The 19,701-nt window shown below is 40.1% G+C and overlaps 2 protein-coding genes across 2 annotated transcripts; one reads left to right on the top strand and one right to left on the bottom strand.

The window, feature by feature from the left end:
• The first annotated feature begins 469 nt into the window (after positions 1–469).
• Positions 470–3,152, top strand: LOC104235731 (NADPH-dependent aldo-keto reductase, chloroplastic-like). The gene is made up of 5 exons (XM_070169698.1): positions 470–592; positions 677–852; positions 1,216–1,459; positions 2,256–2,435; positions 2,925–3,152. Exons 1-5 carry the CDS (start codon positions 470–472, stop codon positions 3,150–3,152), a joined length of 951 nt encoding a protein of 316 aa, XP_070025799.1.
• Positions 3,153–11,832: 8,680 nt separating this feature from the next.
• On the bottom strand, positions 11,833–12,333 carry LOC138887906 (uncharacterized). Its single transcript, XM_070169697.1, has one exon. It carries the CDS (start codon positions 12,331–12,333, stop codon positions 11,833–11,835), a length of 501 nt encoding a protein of 166 aa, XP_070025798.1.
• Positions 12,334–19,701: the final 7,368 nt, after the last annotated feature.

Genomic DNA, 19,701 nt, shown 5'->3' with positions numbered 1-19,701 from the left:
GTTACGTCATGTAAACCATAAGTTACAAATATTATATAGTTGTATCAGAATATGTATGTGTGTGCATATATATATATATATATATATATATATATATATATATATATATATATATATACCCCCGGCCCCCCCATAAATTTCAAATAAAGTTTTTGTTTCCTTTTAAATTAAAGCGGAGGAGAGTATGACTTTTTTGATTTTTTATTATAGTGCACCGTCACATCTTTGAGTAAACTTATTGCCCAGATGAGAATCTCCTCCATTTACCAAAAATAAGGAGAATCCTTTTATTGTTCTTTCTATCTGTCTTTCTTATTTTTTAATTTTTAAAATGTTCCTTCGGGGTCCATTGTATCAACTGTCAACTGAAGTTTTGACTTTTTAGTGGAAAGCAAACTATATAATCCCCCAGTCTAAGTTAGTAGTTTCATGCATTACACAAAGTGAGAGAAATACATTGAGAAGAAAGATGACAAGTTTTCAGGCAATATTGTTAAAAAATGGCGAAACCCTGCCGATTATAGGTATGGGTACTTATTCCGTCGAAAACGATAGAGAAACAACAGAGAAAGCCATTAAAACGGCGCTCAAGGTAACTGAACTTTTAGCGCATTTTTGCTCTTTTTCTTATTTTTTAGTCTTCAGTTTTGCATTGAAATTTGATTTGGACGTGTAGATGGGGTACAGGCATTTTGATACAGCAAAAATATACGGTTCCGAGCCGGCTGTGGGAAATGCATTAAGAAGAGCAATTGGTGAAGGAGTGGTGGAGAGGGAAGACATTCATATCACCTCTAAGCTATGGTCGAGTGATCACAATGATCCTGTTTCTGCACTTCACCAAACTTTACAGTAAGCTCACCATATGCATGCTTTTTAATTACATTTTGCCTGGTACTATTTCCTAAGTTCTAAAAAAAAGGATACATTTTTCTATTTGGCAGCAATTATAACTTCAAAAATTCTCATTTTTACTTTTAATAGCATGTTTTTATATCAAATAAGTCATCAAAGTATAAAACCACAAGCTCTAAAACTGTTTCTTGTTATTTTTCTTTTAAAACAAAAATTGTGTCCAGTCAAAATAAGCCATATAAATTGAAACGGAGAGAGTAGTTGTTATCCAGTATTCCTAGAAAACCAACATGCAGCACATGAAAGATCGACCAAAGGTGTTAGCTTTTGACAATAGTACTTAAACTATTGTTTCTGCAGGAGGCTAGGGATGGAATACATAGACTTGTATTTGGTGCATTGGCCAGTGGCTTTGAAGCCATGGGTTGATTATCCAGTTCCCAGAGAAGAAGATTTTGAGAGATTAGACATGGAAAACACTTGGTCCGGAATGGAGAGGTGCTTAGAGATGGGTTTGTGTAGGTCCATTGGCCTCAGCAATTTCTCGTCCAGAAAAATTGAAGACCTGCTGGACTTTGCTTGTGTCACTCCTGCTGTCAATCAGGTATAATCTTGCCACGAGTTTAAGTTCTATGTATAATCAGGTCATTTATTAAAAAATTATAGATAAATTAAACATTAGAGCAATACGTTATCAAGTAAAGGTGCATGATAAATTTTGACTTGTTTGTACTATCAGTGTGCATATAAAACTTAAATCCTATTGCAATAGAATATGCCGTTGACTTTAACTTAAATACACAAGCTGTATAATTTTTTTTTACGCTACTAAGTCACCCAAAATATATTTAGAAGTAATCCTCCGTTAAGATTTATAATTTGGAAAATAAAATAAGTTACCTCCTACAACAATTAAAAATAACTTGATAATGTATTTTTGTTTTTTGCACTATCATGTAAGCTAAACTCTATGCCGCTACACTAACAGCCAGTTACTTGCCCTTTTTCTCGGGTCAAATTTATATCTAGCTTCTAGTCAACTAATAAACCCAAACCCCTATTCTTGTGATAACTCACAAAAATAGAAAAAGAAGAAAAAAAATCCCCAAACAACACCCCCCCCCCCAACCCCCACCCCTTTACGCATCATTAGAACACGTATTCCTCTGTACGTTTGAGATTCTATAGTTCTGGCATTCAAAGAAACTTTATCACAAAACCACATATCATAAAATATTTATGTAAATGATTGACTTCTACAGCCTTGCTGATGACTTATGATAAACAAATAAATATCATTTTTATCAGCGATGACAATTGACTCTCTTTTTTAGTTACATATATCTAATTAGCCTATGATTAATATTTGATACCCCACTAATTATATGATGTTATTTCAGGTGGAAATGCATCCAATGTGGAGGCAAAGAAAGCTGAGGGCATTATGTGGAGACTATGGAATTCATGTAAGTGCATATTCACCTCTTGGAGGACCTGGAAATGCCTGGGGAACTACTGCTGTGGTTGATCATCCCATCATTCAATCTATTGCCCTCAAGCATAACGCAACTCCAGCTCAGGTAACAAATATTAGGGTAGTGATATTGGGTGTTAGTAACTGAGTTTTGAATTCAACTTTTGTACATATTTGTAAGTTTCTTAGTAATTACATACATTAGGTCTAGTTCACCTTAACCCGTAGCTTACCTTCTAGCTCCGTCCCGGTCACATACACTCACACATGGATATATTTTTTTAGGCTAGACCAAGAATTAATGTTGTTCATTACTCTCTCCTGTCTAATTTAATTATTATTTTTTATACATATTAAGGAATCCACCTTTTAGCATTAATTAACAGTAAAAATGACCATATTAACCTTAATTTATTTATTGAAAATATAACAAATACTTCTAAACTCTTTACTCCAAGAGCAACTTTGAAAAAAAAAAAATAAATTCCTTCTTAATATGTGAAAAAATCAAATATTGTGGACAACAAAAGAAAGACTAAATTAAAAATCAATTAAAGTGGGGCAAAGCGAGTACTAATATAGTTATTTATCACAGGTTGCATTGGGATGGGGGTTGTCTCAAGGATCCAGCGTTATAGTGAAGAGCTTCAATCCGAGAAGAATGAAGGAGAACATTGGAGCCCTTGATTTGACATTGGACGACTGGGATTTACTTGAGATAGAGAAAATGGAGGAAAGGAAGATAATGAGGGCAGAGTATCTAGCCAATGATACTACAAGTCCATACAAGACCATTGAGGAACTTTGGGATGACGAGATATAATTAAGGGATTTTCCTTTAATTTGGCATTGGCATTGTGCTTAATCTACAAATTAATTTAAAATAAGAAATATCCATGTACTTGCTAGTTGCATAAATTGATAGAATCGGAAGGATGTTGTTCTGGGTATATCTCGTCTTGGTATGCGAAGCACAAGTAATGAAAAGAAAAAAAGAGACTTGTTTCATTCATCCACATGAAGCTTGACATTAGATCATTCACGCAACAACAAAAAAAATAACAACATTATTTGACCCAAAATTTAAATTTAGGTTTATACAATTAGTTTTTTAATAAAATAGAGTTAATCTTAGCCAATATTAATATTCAAAAGATTGATTAACCGATTTTGTAGCAAGATGTCGCGAATACTATTTAAATAGCAACAATAATACAATATTCAATGATCCAAGAACAAAAAAAGGTAGCATTAAATAGCAGCAAATAATGATGAAATCCTCCTCGGATCGTGGGAGAAAAGATAGATAAAGATCTCAAGAAAAGGTATATTTTGTATGTCAATGATAAAGTGAGAATCTTTAGAGAATGTCAATATATTTTTTTTACAATGAGTGTCCAATCCCATCCATAACTACATATCTTTTATTTATAAGGACACATGGATCACAAAACCCTAATAGTACAGGTGGGAGGAATATGTACTAGAATATTATCTATAAGGAATTGTTTCTAAACTAGCCGTTACTGCTCTGTTAAAGGGAGTGCTCGTCTTCGTCTTCATCCTCTGTTGGGTCCTCGACCTCGCCTTCATCTTCTGTTGAAACCATCTTGATGACACGTGGCAGCCTTCGAAAGCTTCCTTAATACCAATTAGGCTCACATATTATTATGATAATTTTTAGCCCATACAGTTAGTCCCTCCGCTTGTTGAGGTCGTCTTCGTGGTTAAGTTCAATGAGTGAATAACAGTGGTCGTGGTCGTTGTGGCAAACAGGCGATGTGGCTCTCCGTGGGCCGCATATTTCAATCTCCTAATTTCCCTGGTGATTTACTGGAATCATCTGGTTAAGAAAAAGAAGTGACGTCATTCGTCATGATGATGCAATTCCTGATGCGTTGCGTCGATTCACGCTCGTCCCTTGATTGGCTCTGTCGTTTTGGTTCTAGTGCCAGTTATGATGAACCGTTTTAATTCTGGCACTAATTATGACGAACCTTTTCGGGTTCGATGCAAATTATGATGAGCCGGGTTCGATGCCCTCTTATTTATAAAAGGGGTGACTTCATGAGAATTCAAATTTTACATCCTCCACACTTCTCCTTTGGACCTCCTTCTTTTGCTTCATTACAACTCACTGTATTTCCAATTTTATTCTCTGTATTTTCTTAGTTTCCATAACCATGTCAAACCTTCCATCTAATGTAAGTGCGGAGGACCATTTCATTCCCTTGGCCGTTGTATTTCCTGATCAGGGGGAAGATATTATCGCCGCCAAAGAGGATGAAGCTCTTCCTTCAGTGGAGGAGAGAATCCCCCGTAACCCTAATGCTAGATCCGATTTTCAACCGGCCGAAAAATTTCAGTTGTCGTCGATGACGTCTAGGCGCTTGACTGAATTCAAAACCAAGTTAGGCCTTCCTAACCATGTAGAATTAATCCCTGCCGGTGAGGACGAAGTGTACGTTCACCATCCTAGGTATTGCGCTCTCTATGCCTACCGTTTACCATCAGCTACTCATTCCCCCTCCTCCCGCTGGTGGAGGAATTTTTTCGCTACTATAATGTTTGCCCTACTCAGCTCGCCCCCTATGTTTACAAGGTCATCAAGATGATGTTAAAGTTCGCTGAACTTGCCGAGGTCAAGGTCACGGTACGACACTTGGTGCATCTGCTCGCGCCTAGCTTCTATAGAGGAACGATGTTGAACCTTCGACATCGTGGAGGCAAATGTTTGATGGTGAAGATGGACAATAAGGGTAGTCGACAGTTCTGGCTCGACTACTTCTTTGTCAAGACTGAGGCCGTTGTGGCCAATGTTAATGATTTCCCTTAGGCCTGGAACCATACACGTAATTGTTCGTGTTTTTTGCTTTTACCTTTTTAAGTACTTTGTTCATTCCAAGTTGGTCGAGTAATCCTTTTTCTTTTGCAGCCACTAGTTGTCCTCTTCCTTTGGTGGCGCATCTTGTTGACTGGGTTATGTAGGTTCTCCCCTACACCGTGGGGATTCGTGACTAGCCGAGCTTCTTCAGAAGTTCAAACCAGCCCTCCCTTCGACAGGTAATCTCCTTCTTCTGGTCGTTATCGTATTCGTATTGGCTTGTTCCATTGCACTCAATTCTTACACTTTTTTCTAGGTTCAGTCAGGGGGGCTACAAGAAGGAAAAGGGCGCTCGTGCCCACATTTAGGAGGAAAAAGGCCGCTATAACTTCCGTATTTGCCCCCGTTTTGGCTGCTGCGTCTTCCGCCTCCGCCCCTGTCTCGACTGCCGTGCTTGCTCCTCCTTCGTTTTCACTCATTGACGAAGATAATGAAGTCTCTCCCCGTGATGAGTACCTAAGGCCCTGCAAAAAGAAGGCTGTGGACGTAGGATGGGGAGTTCCATTGGCCGTCGATTCAGTAGAAGATGAATTCACGCTTCGGGAGATGGCGATGATAAACATTAGAGGTGATATTTGGGATAACTCCGAGTCCCCACAAATGGAAGGGTCTAATGAGGGAGTGCCTTTGCATCCTGAGGAGGAGAGGGTTGTAGAGAGGACGCTTGGTCACATCTCTGTGCCTGCAGGGCAAGAGGAGGCCTTATCTTCTAGGCTAGTAGTGGATGTTTCTCTAGCCGTCGAGGACAAAAGAAAGGACGCTATCAATGAGAGCGTTAAGTTAGATTCCGACATGGACCCTGATGATCTTAGGATGATTGATGATGGGCTCATTCAGATTGATGTGAGGATGGAGGGGGCTCAAGTACCATCACGATTCCAATGGATCGTGACTTGTTGAGAAATACCGATGAGGTGGTTACCGCTATTGGTCCTCTTTGCTTCGATATTGAGCATGAGACTCTCAAGAAGTTGACCGACAGTACTTTGTCAAAGAACATTGCCGGCCTCTCTCTCAGGGTAAGTGTGGTTGTTTTTCATTCTTTTTCCTTCGTCTTAACTTGTTTCCAAGTTTTAACTTTTGCATTCCTTTGATTTGCAGACTATTATTTTGGAAATTGAGAGTGCTCGGAGGGAAAAGAGTCGGAAAGACATTTATGTGAATTTAAAAGTTAAGTACGAGGAGTACCATGGGAAGTACCGGGACCTTCAGAGGAAGCTTCACGAGGAGGCGACGTGTTGGCCTTGAGAAGAGCTGAAGAAGAAAGACGAGGAGCTGATGGCGACCGTAGAGAGATTCAGCATTCTCGAGGGAGCGTTGAGGAGAAAATAAGAGAAGCTCGAGTTGAGTAAGGGCGTGGAGGCCCAATGCAGCGACCTTCAAAATCAACTGGTTCAACTGCGAAGCCAGTTGGATAGATGTCATCTTGAGATCGACGATCTCAAGGGGAAAGTCATCGAGAAACAACGAATGCTTGAGGAGGAGGATTCCTCTCGATCGGAGGCTCAAAGGGAGATGTCAGTTTTAGAGTTGGCGAACATGGCTCTCCATTCCGAGCGGGAAAATCTGCGGTCGAAGCTAACGAGGATAGGCTCGAGGAGAGAGTTGGGGAATTGGGTAAGGAGAACTCCGAGTTGTATGATCGAGTGGCAGTTCTTGAGGCCGAGTATGCCTAACTGCTTGCGTGGCCCTCTATGTCTAATGCCTCTGAGTATCCTAATATTCCTCGAGAGCAGTACGAGGAGTGAATCCACGTTGAAGCACGGCTGGACGTGATGCATGATTTGAATAAGTCAGGCTTTGTTTCTGAGACGGTTCTCAAGGAGGCTCGAGTTAAAGCTCGTGAGGCCGGGCTCGCCTGTGCCACGCTTCAGCCTGATTCTGAGGAGGATGAGGAAGAGGGTGTGGACCAGCTTGTGGATAGTGCTAGGTATGACTCCGCTTACGTTCAAGGCGAGGATGAAAAGGACGTCAGAGGCCGGGGTGGTGATGGATACTAGTTTTTGTTTAACTTCTTGTATATTTTTGTTGGCATCTTCAAGTGCCTTTGTAAAGACTCTTTATCTAAATATCAAAGTTGGTTCTTGTCGTATACGTATCTTTCTTACCTTTGTTTCTGTATTTGTTTTTTTCCCTTCTTTACTCGTGAGTTTTGCTTCTGTACCTCCCTTCTTCGTTATTATTTTCTAAGTTGCTATATCCGTGGTGTTGACTGGCAGTGGTCTATCAGCCTTTATTCGAGTCAGTTGAACATATTTTTAAGTTAAATTATGGCCAAGGGCCAATAGCTCTTGTTCGAGCTGGTTGAATCATACCTTTAAATGGGCCGTGGCCAAGGACTAATAGGTTTTGTTCGAGCTGGTCGAATGTACCTTTAAGTTTGAGTTGCAGCCATGGGCTGAATAAGAGTCATTTAGGCCATTTGAACGTACCTTTGATTAGGTAGTGGTCGTGGGCCAATAGGAGTTTTTCAAGTTGGTTGAACTTTCCTTTCGTTAGTTCATAGCCGAAGGCCGATAGGTGTTGTTCGAGCTTGGTCGGACGTACCTTTCATTGCATTAGGGCCGAGGGCCAACACGTGTCATTCGAGCTTGGTCGAACGTACCTTTCATTAAGTCAAGGCCGAGGGTCGGTAGGTATTGTTCGAGCTTGGTCGAACGTACCATTTAGAAGAGTAGTTTCGATAAACATGCATTTCTATTATTCTGATGTCGTTGCTCTCATTACATCATTTTTCCCTTAGGTAGTTTTTTTGGAGAAAATTACAAGTTTTGGGTGTTGGATGGTGTTCAAGTCCCAGTATATCTAGTCCCTTCATTGTTCACTTGGAGAATCTTGAGGAGTCGGGCAACAAAAATTCTGTCTTCTCTCGTATACTTCAACTGAAGTCTCCCACTCGTCACCTCGTTAAAAACCTCCTTAAGAAAACCCTATTGGGACAAAACTCAAGTGAGATAAAAAAGAGTACGACTCGTAAGACACTTCTTGTTTTTTAGAAGTTGAATCACTTGAGATGGATGATATTCCAATTGTTTGGCAGGGGCTTCCCTTCCATAGTTTCCAACTGGAACGAACCCTTATCTTCTTTGCCTATGATTTTATATGGCCCCTCCCAGGTTGCTCCCAATTTACCTTCTCGTGGATCCCTATTTGCTTGGGTTTTGGCTTTGAGTACGTAGTCCCCGATCTTGGGTAATCGAAGATTTGCCTTTTTTTGTAGTAACATTTCGCTTGTTGTTTCTGAGCGACCATCCTTATGTATGACATGTCTTTTCACTCTTCGACCTCGTCGAGATCTTGCCTCCTACTTTCGTCATTGCTGGTTCCGCTTTCATGGGAGTACCTCAGGCTGGGTTCTCCGACTTTGACTGGTACAACTACTTCTATTCCGTAGAGTAGAGAGTAAAGTTTCTCTCCTGTGCCCATCTTTTACGTAGTTCTATGTGCCCATAATACTTCTGGGAGTACATCCAACCACAATCCCCTGGCCTCTTTGATTTTCCTTTTCATGATGTTTAATATAGATTTATTGGAGGACTCTGCTTGTCCGTTGCCAACTGGGTGATAAGGAGTTGAAATTATCCTTTTAATATGCCATTTTTCAAAAAACTCGGTGGTTTTTCTTCCCGTGAACTGGGGCCCGTTGTCATAACTTATCTCATCAGGTAGGCCCAATTGGCATATGATGTTTTTCCATATGAAGGCGATTACCTCTTGTTAACGAACTTGGGCGAATGCTCCTACTTCCACCCACTTAGAGAAGTAGTCAGTTAAAACTAAAAGGAATTTTATTAGAGAAGTAGTTAGTTAAACTAAAAGTAATTTTACATTACCTCGTCCGGGTGGAAACGGTCCCACAATGTCCATTCCCCATTTAATGAAAGTCTACGGAGAAGTAACGGAGTGGAGGTGCTCGCCCACTTGGTGAATTGTCAGGGCATACTTTTGACACTGCTCACGTTTCTTCACAAATTCTAGAGTGTCTTTTTTCATTGGTGGGCCAATAATACACAACCCGTATGAGACACCTGACTAGTGCTCGGTTACCGGAGTGACTGCCACAATGACCTTCATGGACTTCCTCGAGGACGCGTTGGGTTTGGTTCGGGCCTAAGCATTTTGCCAAGGGGCCGCCGTACGTTCTTTTGTACAAGTCATTGTGAAGGAGACTGTACTTGGTAGACTGCATTCTCAGCTTTTTGGCTTCCCTTTTGTCGTTTGGGAGGGTGCCGTCCTGCAAATAGTTTACAGTACAATTGCGCCAGTCCTAAGTTAAATTTATATATTTTACCTCGACGTGGTCCAATGCCAAGCTGAGGAGGTGAAATACACTCTTATCCCCAGGAGTTATACTTTTGGTGGCGGCGACTAACTTGGCGAGGCCGTCTACTTCGACGTTCTGATTTCGTGGAATTTAGTCGAGCTGACATTTGTCGAAGTTGGGTAGTAATCTGAGGATCCTAGTTTGATACTTCTGAAACCTCTGCACTTTGATTTGGAAAGTCCCAATAACTTGGTTGACTACGAGTTGAGAATCACAAAGAAGCTTTAATCGTTTCGCCCCGTACTTGAGTGCTAGTTTCAATCCCGTAATTATGACATCATATTCGGCCTCGTCGTTAGTCATATCTAGGCATCTTTCGGATTGGAGAATTAGTTGGTCGGTGGGAACCTCGAGCACGAGTCCCAGTCCGGAACCACATGCATTGAGCGCATCGTTGGATACAGGACCCAAAGATCCCGTGTTTGAAGAGAAGCTTGAGTGGCTTCCTTTTCAGCCTCAAGCATTACTTTTGCACTAAAGTCTACGACGAAGTCAGCAAGTACTTGCAACTTTATCTCTGTGCGAGGTTGATAAGTGATGTCGTGCTTATTTAACTCGATGACCCATTTGGCCAACCTCCCTGACAGCTCGGGTTTGTGTAATATACTTCTTAAAGGAAAAGTGGTGATGACCAAGATAGGGTGGCACTACGACCAAGGCCAAGGCAAGTTTCTCGAGGTGAGGGTACCACGTCTCGGTGTCGATAAGTGTTTTAATGATATAATAAATTGGAGACTGCATACCTTTATTTTCTCGAACCAAGACTGCACTTATCGCTACTTCCGAAACAACGATGTAAACGAGGAGGCACTCCCCGGGCTCGGTCTTTAAAAGCAAGGGTGGTGATGAAAAGTATGCCTTCAGTTCCCGCAGTGCTTGTACAAACTCGGGCGTCCATTTGAGGCTGTTATCCTTTTTGAGTACACTGAAAAACATGTGACATCTATCGCACGACTGCGAAATGAATCTGGATAGGGCGGAAATTTGAGCATTTAATCTCTGTACTTATTTCTTAGTAGTCAATATTTCTGGTATCCCGTCGATAGCCTTAAATTGATCTAGGTTGACCTTAATCCCTCATTGTGATACCAAGAAACCCAAAAGATTTCCCGAGGCTATGTCAAACGAGCATTTCTTTGGGTTTAATTTCATTCTGCACTTTATTTGTATATCAAAAGCTTCCTTTAGGTGGTCAATATGATCCTCTTCCTTTACAGACTTGACCAACATGTCGTTGAAATACACCTTCATGGTTTTGCCGAGTTGATCTTTCAATATTTTTGTGACCAACCTTTGATAGGTGGCCCCTTCGTTCTTCAACCCAAATGGCATAACCCTACAACAATATGTTCCCCTATGGGTGATGAACGTGGTTTTCTCTTGGTCTTCCTCCTCCATGAGTATTTGGTTGTAACCTGAGTAGGTATCCAGAAAGCTTAACAGCTCGTTCCCTGCCGTTGCGTCGATGAGTTGGTCGATGTGTGATAGTGGGAATGAATCTTTTGGGCATGCTTTGCTTAGATCTGTGAAGTCCACGCACATCCTCCATTTCCTTTTTTTTGACCATAACTACATTGGCAATCCATTTGGGGTACTTCGCCTCCCTAATAGAATCAGTTTCCTTTAACTTCTCAACTTCTTCGTAGAACGACCTTATTGATGGTGGGGTTGAACTTTCATCGGGCTTGCCTTACTAGGGGTAGAAGGGGTCAAAATTCAGTTTGTGTGTGGCGACTTCTTTGGGGATGCCTGGCATATCATCATAACTAAAGGCAAACAAATCTATGTTAGTTATTAAAAATTGACTAAATTTACCTGGTTCTCGGAGTTTGCAGCCGATGTAGACCTTTTTGCTGGGGTCGCTATGATCTAGTTGAATAGGGTCGAGGTCTTCTATGGTTGATTTAGCGGCTTCGACTGTCTCGATGTCCATAATGACTTCCTTGGCTTCGCCTTGTGGCGACCTCAACCCTGCTAATTGCTACGCTTCATTTTCCTTTTATTTCTTTTGTTGAGTTGTTGTGTTGTCCATAGCAATTCAGTAGCATTCTCGGGACGTACGATGTTCTCCTTGTATGCTGAATATTCCCCAAAGTGTTTGGAATTTGATCACTTGGTATAAGCTGGAGGGGATGACTCTCATGGGGTGGATCCATAATCGTCCCACGATGGCATTGTATGCGATGTTCTAGTCCATGATATGGAACGTTGTCTCTAGAGTTACTCCGCCGGCGAGAACAGAGAGTGTGATTTATTAAAACCAGCTAGTGTAATACAATGTGGCACTATCTTATCCTAGAGTCTCATCTGTACGTGGACTTGTGGATGGATAATGCACGCTCCACTTCCGTCGTCTACCATACTTCTTTTAACATCAGTATCTAATATTCGTAAACTAATGACAAGTGCATCATTATTAGGGAAAGTCAAACCGTCGGTGTCTGACTCTTCAAATATGATACTTTCTTCGAGTCCGTCATACCGTTTGTAAGTGATCGATCTTTTGAGCTTGTGGGTAGGGGTGAATTTGATGTCATTGATAGAGGCTTCGTCGCTGCCACCAATAATCATACTAATGGTATGAGCTGGTGAAGGGGGCTTCGGCGGGCCTAGACATTCTCGACTCCTTGCTAATGTGTTCCTGCCTTTGTCGCTAAGTAGTTCTTTGAGGTGCCCTTGATGCAGTAAGTTTGCCACCTCTAGTCTCAGGGTGATGCAATCTTCTACTATGTGTCCACGTTCTTGGTGGAACTCGTAGAGGGCATCAGATTTCCTTGTGTTTGGGTCCGAACTCATCTTTAGTGGCCATTTGACTTTAGTTCCGAGCTTCTCGAAAGCGTAGACCACTTAAGTAGGCGATACACAAAATTTATGAGCAAATAACTGGGGGCATACCTCGATCGTTCCTGTGAGTGCCTAATCTCGGCCTAGACGTGCCATCTTCATAATAGAATGAGGGGACGGGTGTCTTGACATAGGGTTGGCATCGTTCCCTGCTTGGCCGTGATACTGGGTTGTCTCTCCTTGTATTATACCTTAGTTCTTTCCTGGGCTCGGACTGTACCGAAGTAGTCATCGAGTTGGTCCATTGAGGTCGTCCTCATCTGCTCTGACCTCGGCACAGCAGGCATTATAGATTTCATCCCAAGTGGCCGGTGGATATTTCATCAATCTGCTCAGTAGCTTTCTGGTCGCCCTCGAACCCTCTCTGCTCAACCTATTCTAAAAGGCTGCCATGGTCATCCCTTCGAAAACATTTGGTAAGGTCATCCTCACCCTATTGAATCGGTCGAGGAAGTCCCTCAGTCCCTCTCCTAAGGATTGCTTAATGGCAAAGATGTCGTTTACTCTTGTTTCAGCTTTCTTGGCCCCCGCATGTGCATCACGAACTTGTCGGCCATTTCTTCAAATGTTTCTATGGCACAAGCTGGTTACGGTGAATACCATATCAATGCCCCTCTAGTGAAGGTTTCACCAAATTTTTTTCAGCAAGATGGAGGACAACTGCTCTTTGGTGAGGTTGTTGCCTTTCATAGCAGTAACGTAGTGAGTAACATGATCTTCGGGGTCGGTCATCCTGTCGTAGATTCAGAGATATGGGGAATCTTGAAGGTCTTTGGTATGGCATATGGAGCTGCTTCGCCGCTGTACGCCTGTTCCACAAACTTGCCAGCGTCTCTTTTTGGTAATACTTTGGGAGCGCTTTGGTAATAATTTGGGAGCACTTGGTATTTTGTCTACCCGTTCCTGATGCTCTTTTATATGGTATTTGAGCGCCTTGTTCTCGTTTTCCATTTTCTCTATTCTTTTCAACACGACGGCGAGGACGCTGTCACTTGCATTGTAAGTAGTAGTGTGAGTTTTACCTGGAGTCGAAGGGCCTAGTTGGTCGTCACATTCATCCCTATGTTATGCTGCATAGACTCTCGTATTTCTATGGTTGTGCATGAAGTTTGTTTACTGAGCACACTGACTAGAGTATCAGTTAGCCATGCTTCGAGGAGCTTTTTCATAGCAGGTGATGCCCCATCTCCCATGGACGTGGAAGCTCTTTTCCCATTTGGCTTTGTTACACTGCAGAAAGGGGCATGCGACCTCTCTCGTCTGGGAGAGGCCATGGGCGTCACTTCATCTCCTTGGTTATCATAGCCTTCATTGATGGATTCATGAGGTTAAGGGAACGTTAGATTAACAAGTTACGTGAGTTATGGATCTAATGGAAACTAAAGGATTGGCTGAGAAAATCCCCACAGACGGCTCCAAACTCTTTGACCTAAAATTATATCTAGGTTTAAACAATCAGATTCTCTAATAAAATAGAGTTAATCTTAACCAATATCAATATCCAAAAGATTTTGTGGCAAGATGTCACAGATACTATTTGAGTAGCAATAAATAGCAACAATAATACAATATTCAATGATCCAAGAACAAAAAAGGTAGCATTAAATGGCAGTAAATAATGATGAATGACATTTATGTAAATAAATGCGTGTGAGTCACCCAAAAAGGGTGTGATTCTTTGATATTCCTTCTGACAAAAGATAGCTGGTGATAAGTCTTTGAATATTCGGATCCTCTTCGAATCTTGGGAGAAAATATAGATAAAGATCTCAAGAAAAGGTATATTTTGTATGTCAATGATAAAGTGAGAATCTTTAGAGAATGTCAATGTATTATTATTTTACAATGAGTGTAGACATGTGATTTTTGACCCTCCCCAAGATTTTTCATATTTAGCGCGTAAATATTTAATTTAGGCATAATATAGATATTTTAAGTAATTTTGACTCTTTTACGTTATTTTATTACAAGAAAACAAAAAATCACAAAATAGGTTCATTAATGTTTTGTAATCATTTTAATCTTAAAGAAAAATCCTAAAAAATATATAAAAATAGTATCGTATTTTTATTTTAATATGATATTTGAAAATACCAAAAATATATTTGTTTTAATGGTTAGTTTTATTTTAATAATTATTTGAATAGTAGGAATAATTAACAAATAGGCCCGTATTTTTAATCTCGTTCGCAGCGAAAGAATAGAGCTTGGGCTCGAGCAACCCATCTTTAGGCCTAATTTTGGACCTAGCCTACAATTGCCAAGCCCATAATTCTTAGGCCCATACCCCTTAACCTAAAACCCTACAAAAAACCTAGACTATAAATAAAAGGAACGGGAAAAGAATAAGAAAAAAAAAAGGGACAAAAAAGGCTGGGAAAGCAAAACACGCAGAAGCTGCGTAGGAACCCCGCCCCCTTGCGTCGTCGTCTTCACGACCCCCTGACCCCCTCCTGCGTCGTCTTCTTCAAGCATACCCCCTCCCCTCGTTTTAATTTCCTTAAGCAGCCATGAACAAGGAATCAGCCATAAACGACCCCTTCTGATCCTTCTCTGAAACTCGCCGGAAAGCAGCAACAGCCATACACGACCCATGCACGTCAGACCAACCCCACCCCAGCTTCATCTTCTTCACGACTTAGACACGAGAAAACCCCAGAAACCCAACGAATGAACCATTGCTGAAGTCGAAACTCTGCTTCGCTCGCTGGATCTGGTAGCCGGCGGTGGCTTGGCAACGACGATCTCCGAGAGGCCATGAAAACTAGTCAAAAGCTTCGCTAAGAGCTCAAAAATCCAGCTCTTTTGCTCAACTCCTCACCTCCAAACAACATCTGAAATAGCTAAAGTGTCTTAATCGAGTCGAGTTTCTCGTTGGTTCAAAGTCGAGTTGAATCTGTTCAGGTCGCCGTGTCCGATCCGTCGAGTTGTTCGTTGATAGGCTGTCCGAGCTTCCGTATGTTTTGAGTTCCTGTCGAGGCTGAAGAGTCAGGTTTGTCCGTGTTTAGCTTCATAGGCATGAGTTTCTTTGTAAACGGGCAACATGTTCTTACAAATTCGAAGGTAATTCATGCCCTTTTGCATGGATATTCTGGTTTGTTTTAAGCGTGTATGTGTTCTCTATTTTGGTTGATTTGCATGCCAAGTCACATTGTTTACCTAGAACCGCCGTGTTGTTCGATGAAATTCCTGTAAAGAATGCTGTTGTGAACTGCTTGACAATGCAAAACCATTTGTAAAGCTTGTTAAAGAGTGTGTCATCAGCGAGCGAGGGAAAGAGATAGGTGCTAGAATTGGATTCGAGTTCGACTGGGGTGAGATTTATTGAGGCGTTCGACTCCGAGTTTCCGGTACTAATTCGAGTCCCGTCCACGACTCGTCATATTTTTGAGTTCAAAATAATGAACCGGCTATATTAAGGTTCACCTTTTTCACCCTCTATTCGTTTTATGCAAGTTTGGTATTAATTATTTGTTTAATGACATGATCCTGTTGATTCTGTAATTGATCTCAGCGGTTTTAAATTTGCTCGCTCGGTTATCTGCTCGTGTTTACTTGAATTGGTTATAGCTGAACATGATTTTGTCACAGTATAAAAACAGAATTGCTGAACTATGTCAATTAGATTAAATGGGCTCGGGTGTGCATTTCATGTGACCCTGCCATAATTTTGGATAATAATAATGAAATAAGCATGTTAAAATCCGGGGGTGCATTTCATGTGACCCGACTCTAATTTCCAACAAGGTTAAATAGAGCGTGTCGTGAACCACGGGTGCATTTCATGTGGTGTGACTTGCAATATGTTTTAAATGACCTTGAGTTAATTCTTTAAATAAGTTAAAAGCGGTTAAAAGTTTAAATTTGCACATAGGTTCAAAATGTTCTAAAATCAGATTATTAAGCCGAATATAACAGTTGAGCGACCGTGCTAGAACCACGGAACTCGGGAATGCCTAACACCTTTTCCCGGGTTAACAGAATTCCTTACTCGGATTTCTAGTTCGCGGACTGTTAAACAAAGTCAGTATTTTCCTCGATTCAGGATTCAATCGGTGACTTGGGACACCATGAATCACCTAAGTGGCGACTCTGAATCTTTATAATAAATCATGTTTCGATTGTCCTTTAATTGGAAAAACTCCCTTTACCCATTTATACCCTTTACGGGGTATAGGTAAAAAGGAGGTGTGACAATGAGTGTTCAATCACATCCATAACTACATATCTTTCTATTTATTAGGGCACATGGGCCACAAAACCCTAATAGTACAGATGGGAGGAATACTAGAATATTCCCTGTAAGGAACTGTTTCTAAACTAGTCGTTACTGCTCCGTTAAAGGGAGTGCTCGTCCTCGTCTTCGTCCTCTATTGAGTCCTCGACCTCGCCTTCATCTTCTGTTGAAACTAGCTTGATGACACGTGGCAGCCTTCGAAAGTCCTTAATGCCGATTAGTCTCACATATAATTATGATAACTTTTAGCCCATACAAACATATCCAATGAAATCCTATAAGTGAGGTCTGGGGATGATAGTGTGTACGCAGACCTTATTCCTATATATATTGTGAAGGTAAAGAGGTTATTTCCGATAAATCCTCGGCTCAAGAAAAGAATAACTTCAGTAATCATGAAAAAGAAATACAATATTGAAGGAAAAGCCATGAAAAAAAAAGCAGTAACAACAATAAGAAAAATAAGATAAAAGAAGCAAAAAAATAACAAGCAGTAATAGAAAACCTACTAATGGGGTGAAAAATACCGTAGCCCATTAACATAGATTATAGAGCAGCCAATTATAGAAAAATGGGATGAAAAATACGTCCATAATTAGCAATTACCCTTCATAAGTTCGTTCATAATCAATTTCTCTCATAATAAAAATGGTAAAGCTACAAAAAGTAGTGGCGCAATAGTTACCAACTCGTTCAAATTAAGGAAATTTTCCGGGAATCTAAATACTTGATGATTTACATGATTGTTGGAATTAATGAACCATAAAATGTGGAGATGGTAGGTCTTAAATTTATACATAGATGCCAAATTATATAAAGATTATATTTGGTAAAAGGCTAGTCTTAGTATGCTCTCTATTTTTCTTAATCCACTAATTACATTGTTGACTTTGAGATGATTTGGTTATATTAGAAACTCGAAGTCAGGCTTGTAACTGAGCTGCACTAGACGTACGGTAAAAGATTTGGTGGAAGTTATGAAGAGGATGCAGATTAAAAGATGTATATTTGAATTACCTATAAAACCTTTCTTGCTAATGTTACCTATCATATTTGAATTAGAGAAGAAATTATACTAAGCTTATAAGGTAAGGATTATAATACATGATTAAAATATTGGGATTATTATTTGGATTAAAAATGAGATGTATATAATATAATATAAAACACATTTAATTTTACATTAAATAAAATTTTATTTTTAATTTTAACCATGACTATTTAAAATGACTTTGGAAGAAGAACTTTGGAGAAGGACATGTCATTTGATTGTTTTATCTCAAAATTAACTAATTTCAAAATTATTATCGCATATTGAATGTTGTACAAAATTAATACAACATTTGTGGTTTAAATAATATCTGAGTTGCTTGTACCAAATAATTTGTTTTTAGCTAAACACATAATAAAATAATCTCATATTCTATCCGAAGATTATTATGTTTATCCCTTTCACCGGACAAACTCTGCTTATGAGAGGGGGTTGGGGGTCGGTGAATTATGTCTTAAGAGTAGGGATTATGATAACGTGTGAAAATCCCATATCACATTACTTTGATTTTAGAATATGATTTTTTAGAGTCCCAACTTCAACTCATGCATTTAATTTGAGACCCCCCCCCCCCCCAAGTTTTTCTTATTTCGTATCTTTATCGTGAAATCTGTATGATACACATTCGTATGTCTCATATATTGTGGCAACTCCTCCCTTATTAGTGACTTCGCAGAAGATGATGCCTGAGACGGTGATACCAACTGTACAATCTTCTGTCGGTGATGAGTCTAAAGAAGACTAAACAAAGCATCACATTAGATTATATGTTCGAAGAATGATACATACATGCTTTTACAAGAATAATTTTCGATAAATTTCTTAATTTAACCATGAAATAATATCTTTTTTTTTTGGTGGAATGAATTTTTTTATTCATCTCCAAACAAATACAACGAAGGGAATAACAAAGGGAATACAATGAAGGAAAAACCGTGAAGTAGCTCCTTCTAGCTTCTTCGTATATAAAGATCTGTACATGTATATTCCTACCCCCTATCTGTCTATCTATATATATCCTCTATCCATCTTCTATCCTTTCCATTTTTTCGCTTGTTGAGTGTTTCCACCATTAGCACTTTACATTCTTCTTTGATTTGCCCACATACTCTTTGTGGTCTAGGGACTGAATTCTTCCATACGGCTTCATTCCTCCCTTTCCACACATGATAGGTAGTCGCTGTCAAAGCTGCAAATGCAAATTCTCTACTTAGCTTACCTCCCATTTTTCTTGCTACTCTTCTCCATAGGTGATGTCCTTCAGTGTTTGTAATATTGACTTTTAGCCACTGTAGTATTATAGTTATGCATCTTCTTGAGAATTGGCATTCATAGAATACATGTTCCGTAGTCTCTAATGCATCACCACATAGAACACACATGCCATCTGTATTGACACCTATGTGTGCCAGTCTGTCCTTTGTGGGTAACTTCTTCTACATAGACAACCGGCATATAAAGCTATGTTTTGGAATATTTTGTTTTCTCCAGACCCATCTTCCCCATTGGCAATTGTCCAGAGTCCCCTTCAACCATGTATATCCTTTTTGGATTGTATACTTCCCTGTAGCTAACTGCCATCCTCCTTGAACATAGCCTCCAGCCAATTTATCTCTAACATGGCAGATTTTCTTCCAGTACCAACTGCTATCCACTGCTACATTGTATTGCCACCAATCTACATTTTTGAGGTAGATATGGTTGATCCATTTAACCCATAGTGAGTCAGTTTTATGAGTTATATCCCAAACATATTTCCTAATAGTTGCCTCATTCCATACTACACAATCCCTTATACCTATTCCTCCTTCTTGCTTTGGTCTACACACAAGGTCCCAAGCTACTAAAGGGACTTTGTTTGTTTCCACCTTACCATCCCATAGGTAATTGTGACACATTGTTGTGATACTCTTCAGAACTACTTTAGGAAGAATGAATATCGAAGCCCAGTGTGTATGAATATGCATCAACACTGCATTTATCATTTGTACTTGACCTGCATATGATAAGTTTCTTGAACCCCAACTACTTA

Source organism: Nicotiana sylvestris, chromosome 3, assembly GCF_000393655.2.
Source record: "Nicotiana sylvestris chromosome 3, ASM39365v2, whole genome shotgun sequence".
Classification (NCBI taxonomy): Eukaryota; Viridiplantae; Streptophyta; class Magnoliopsida; order Solanales; family Solanaceae; genus Nicotiana; species Nicotiana sylvestris.
Note: the sequence above shows the minus strand (reverse complement) of the source record. Positions and strands in the feature narration are given on the sequence as shown.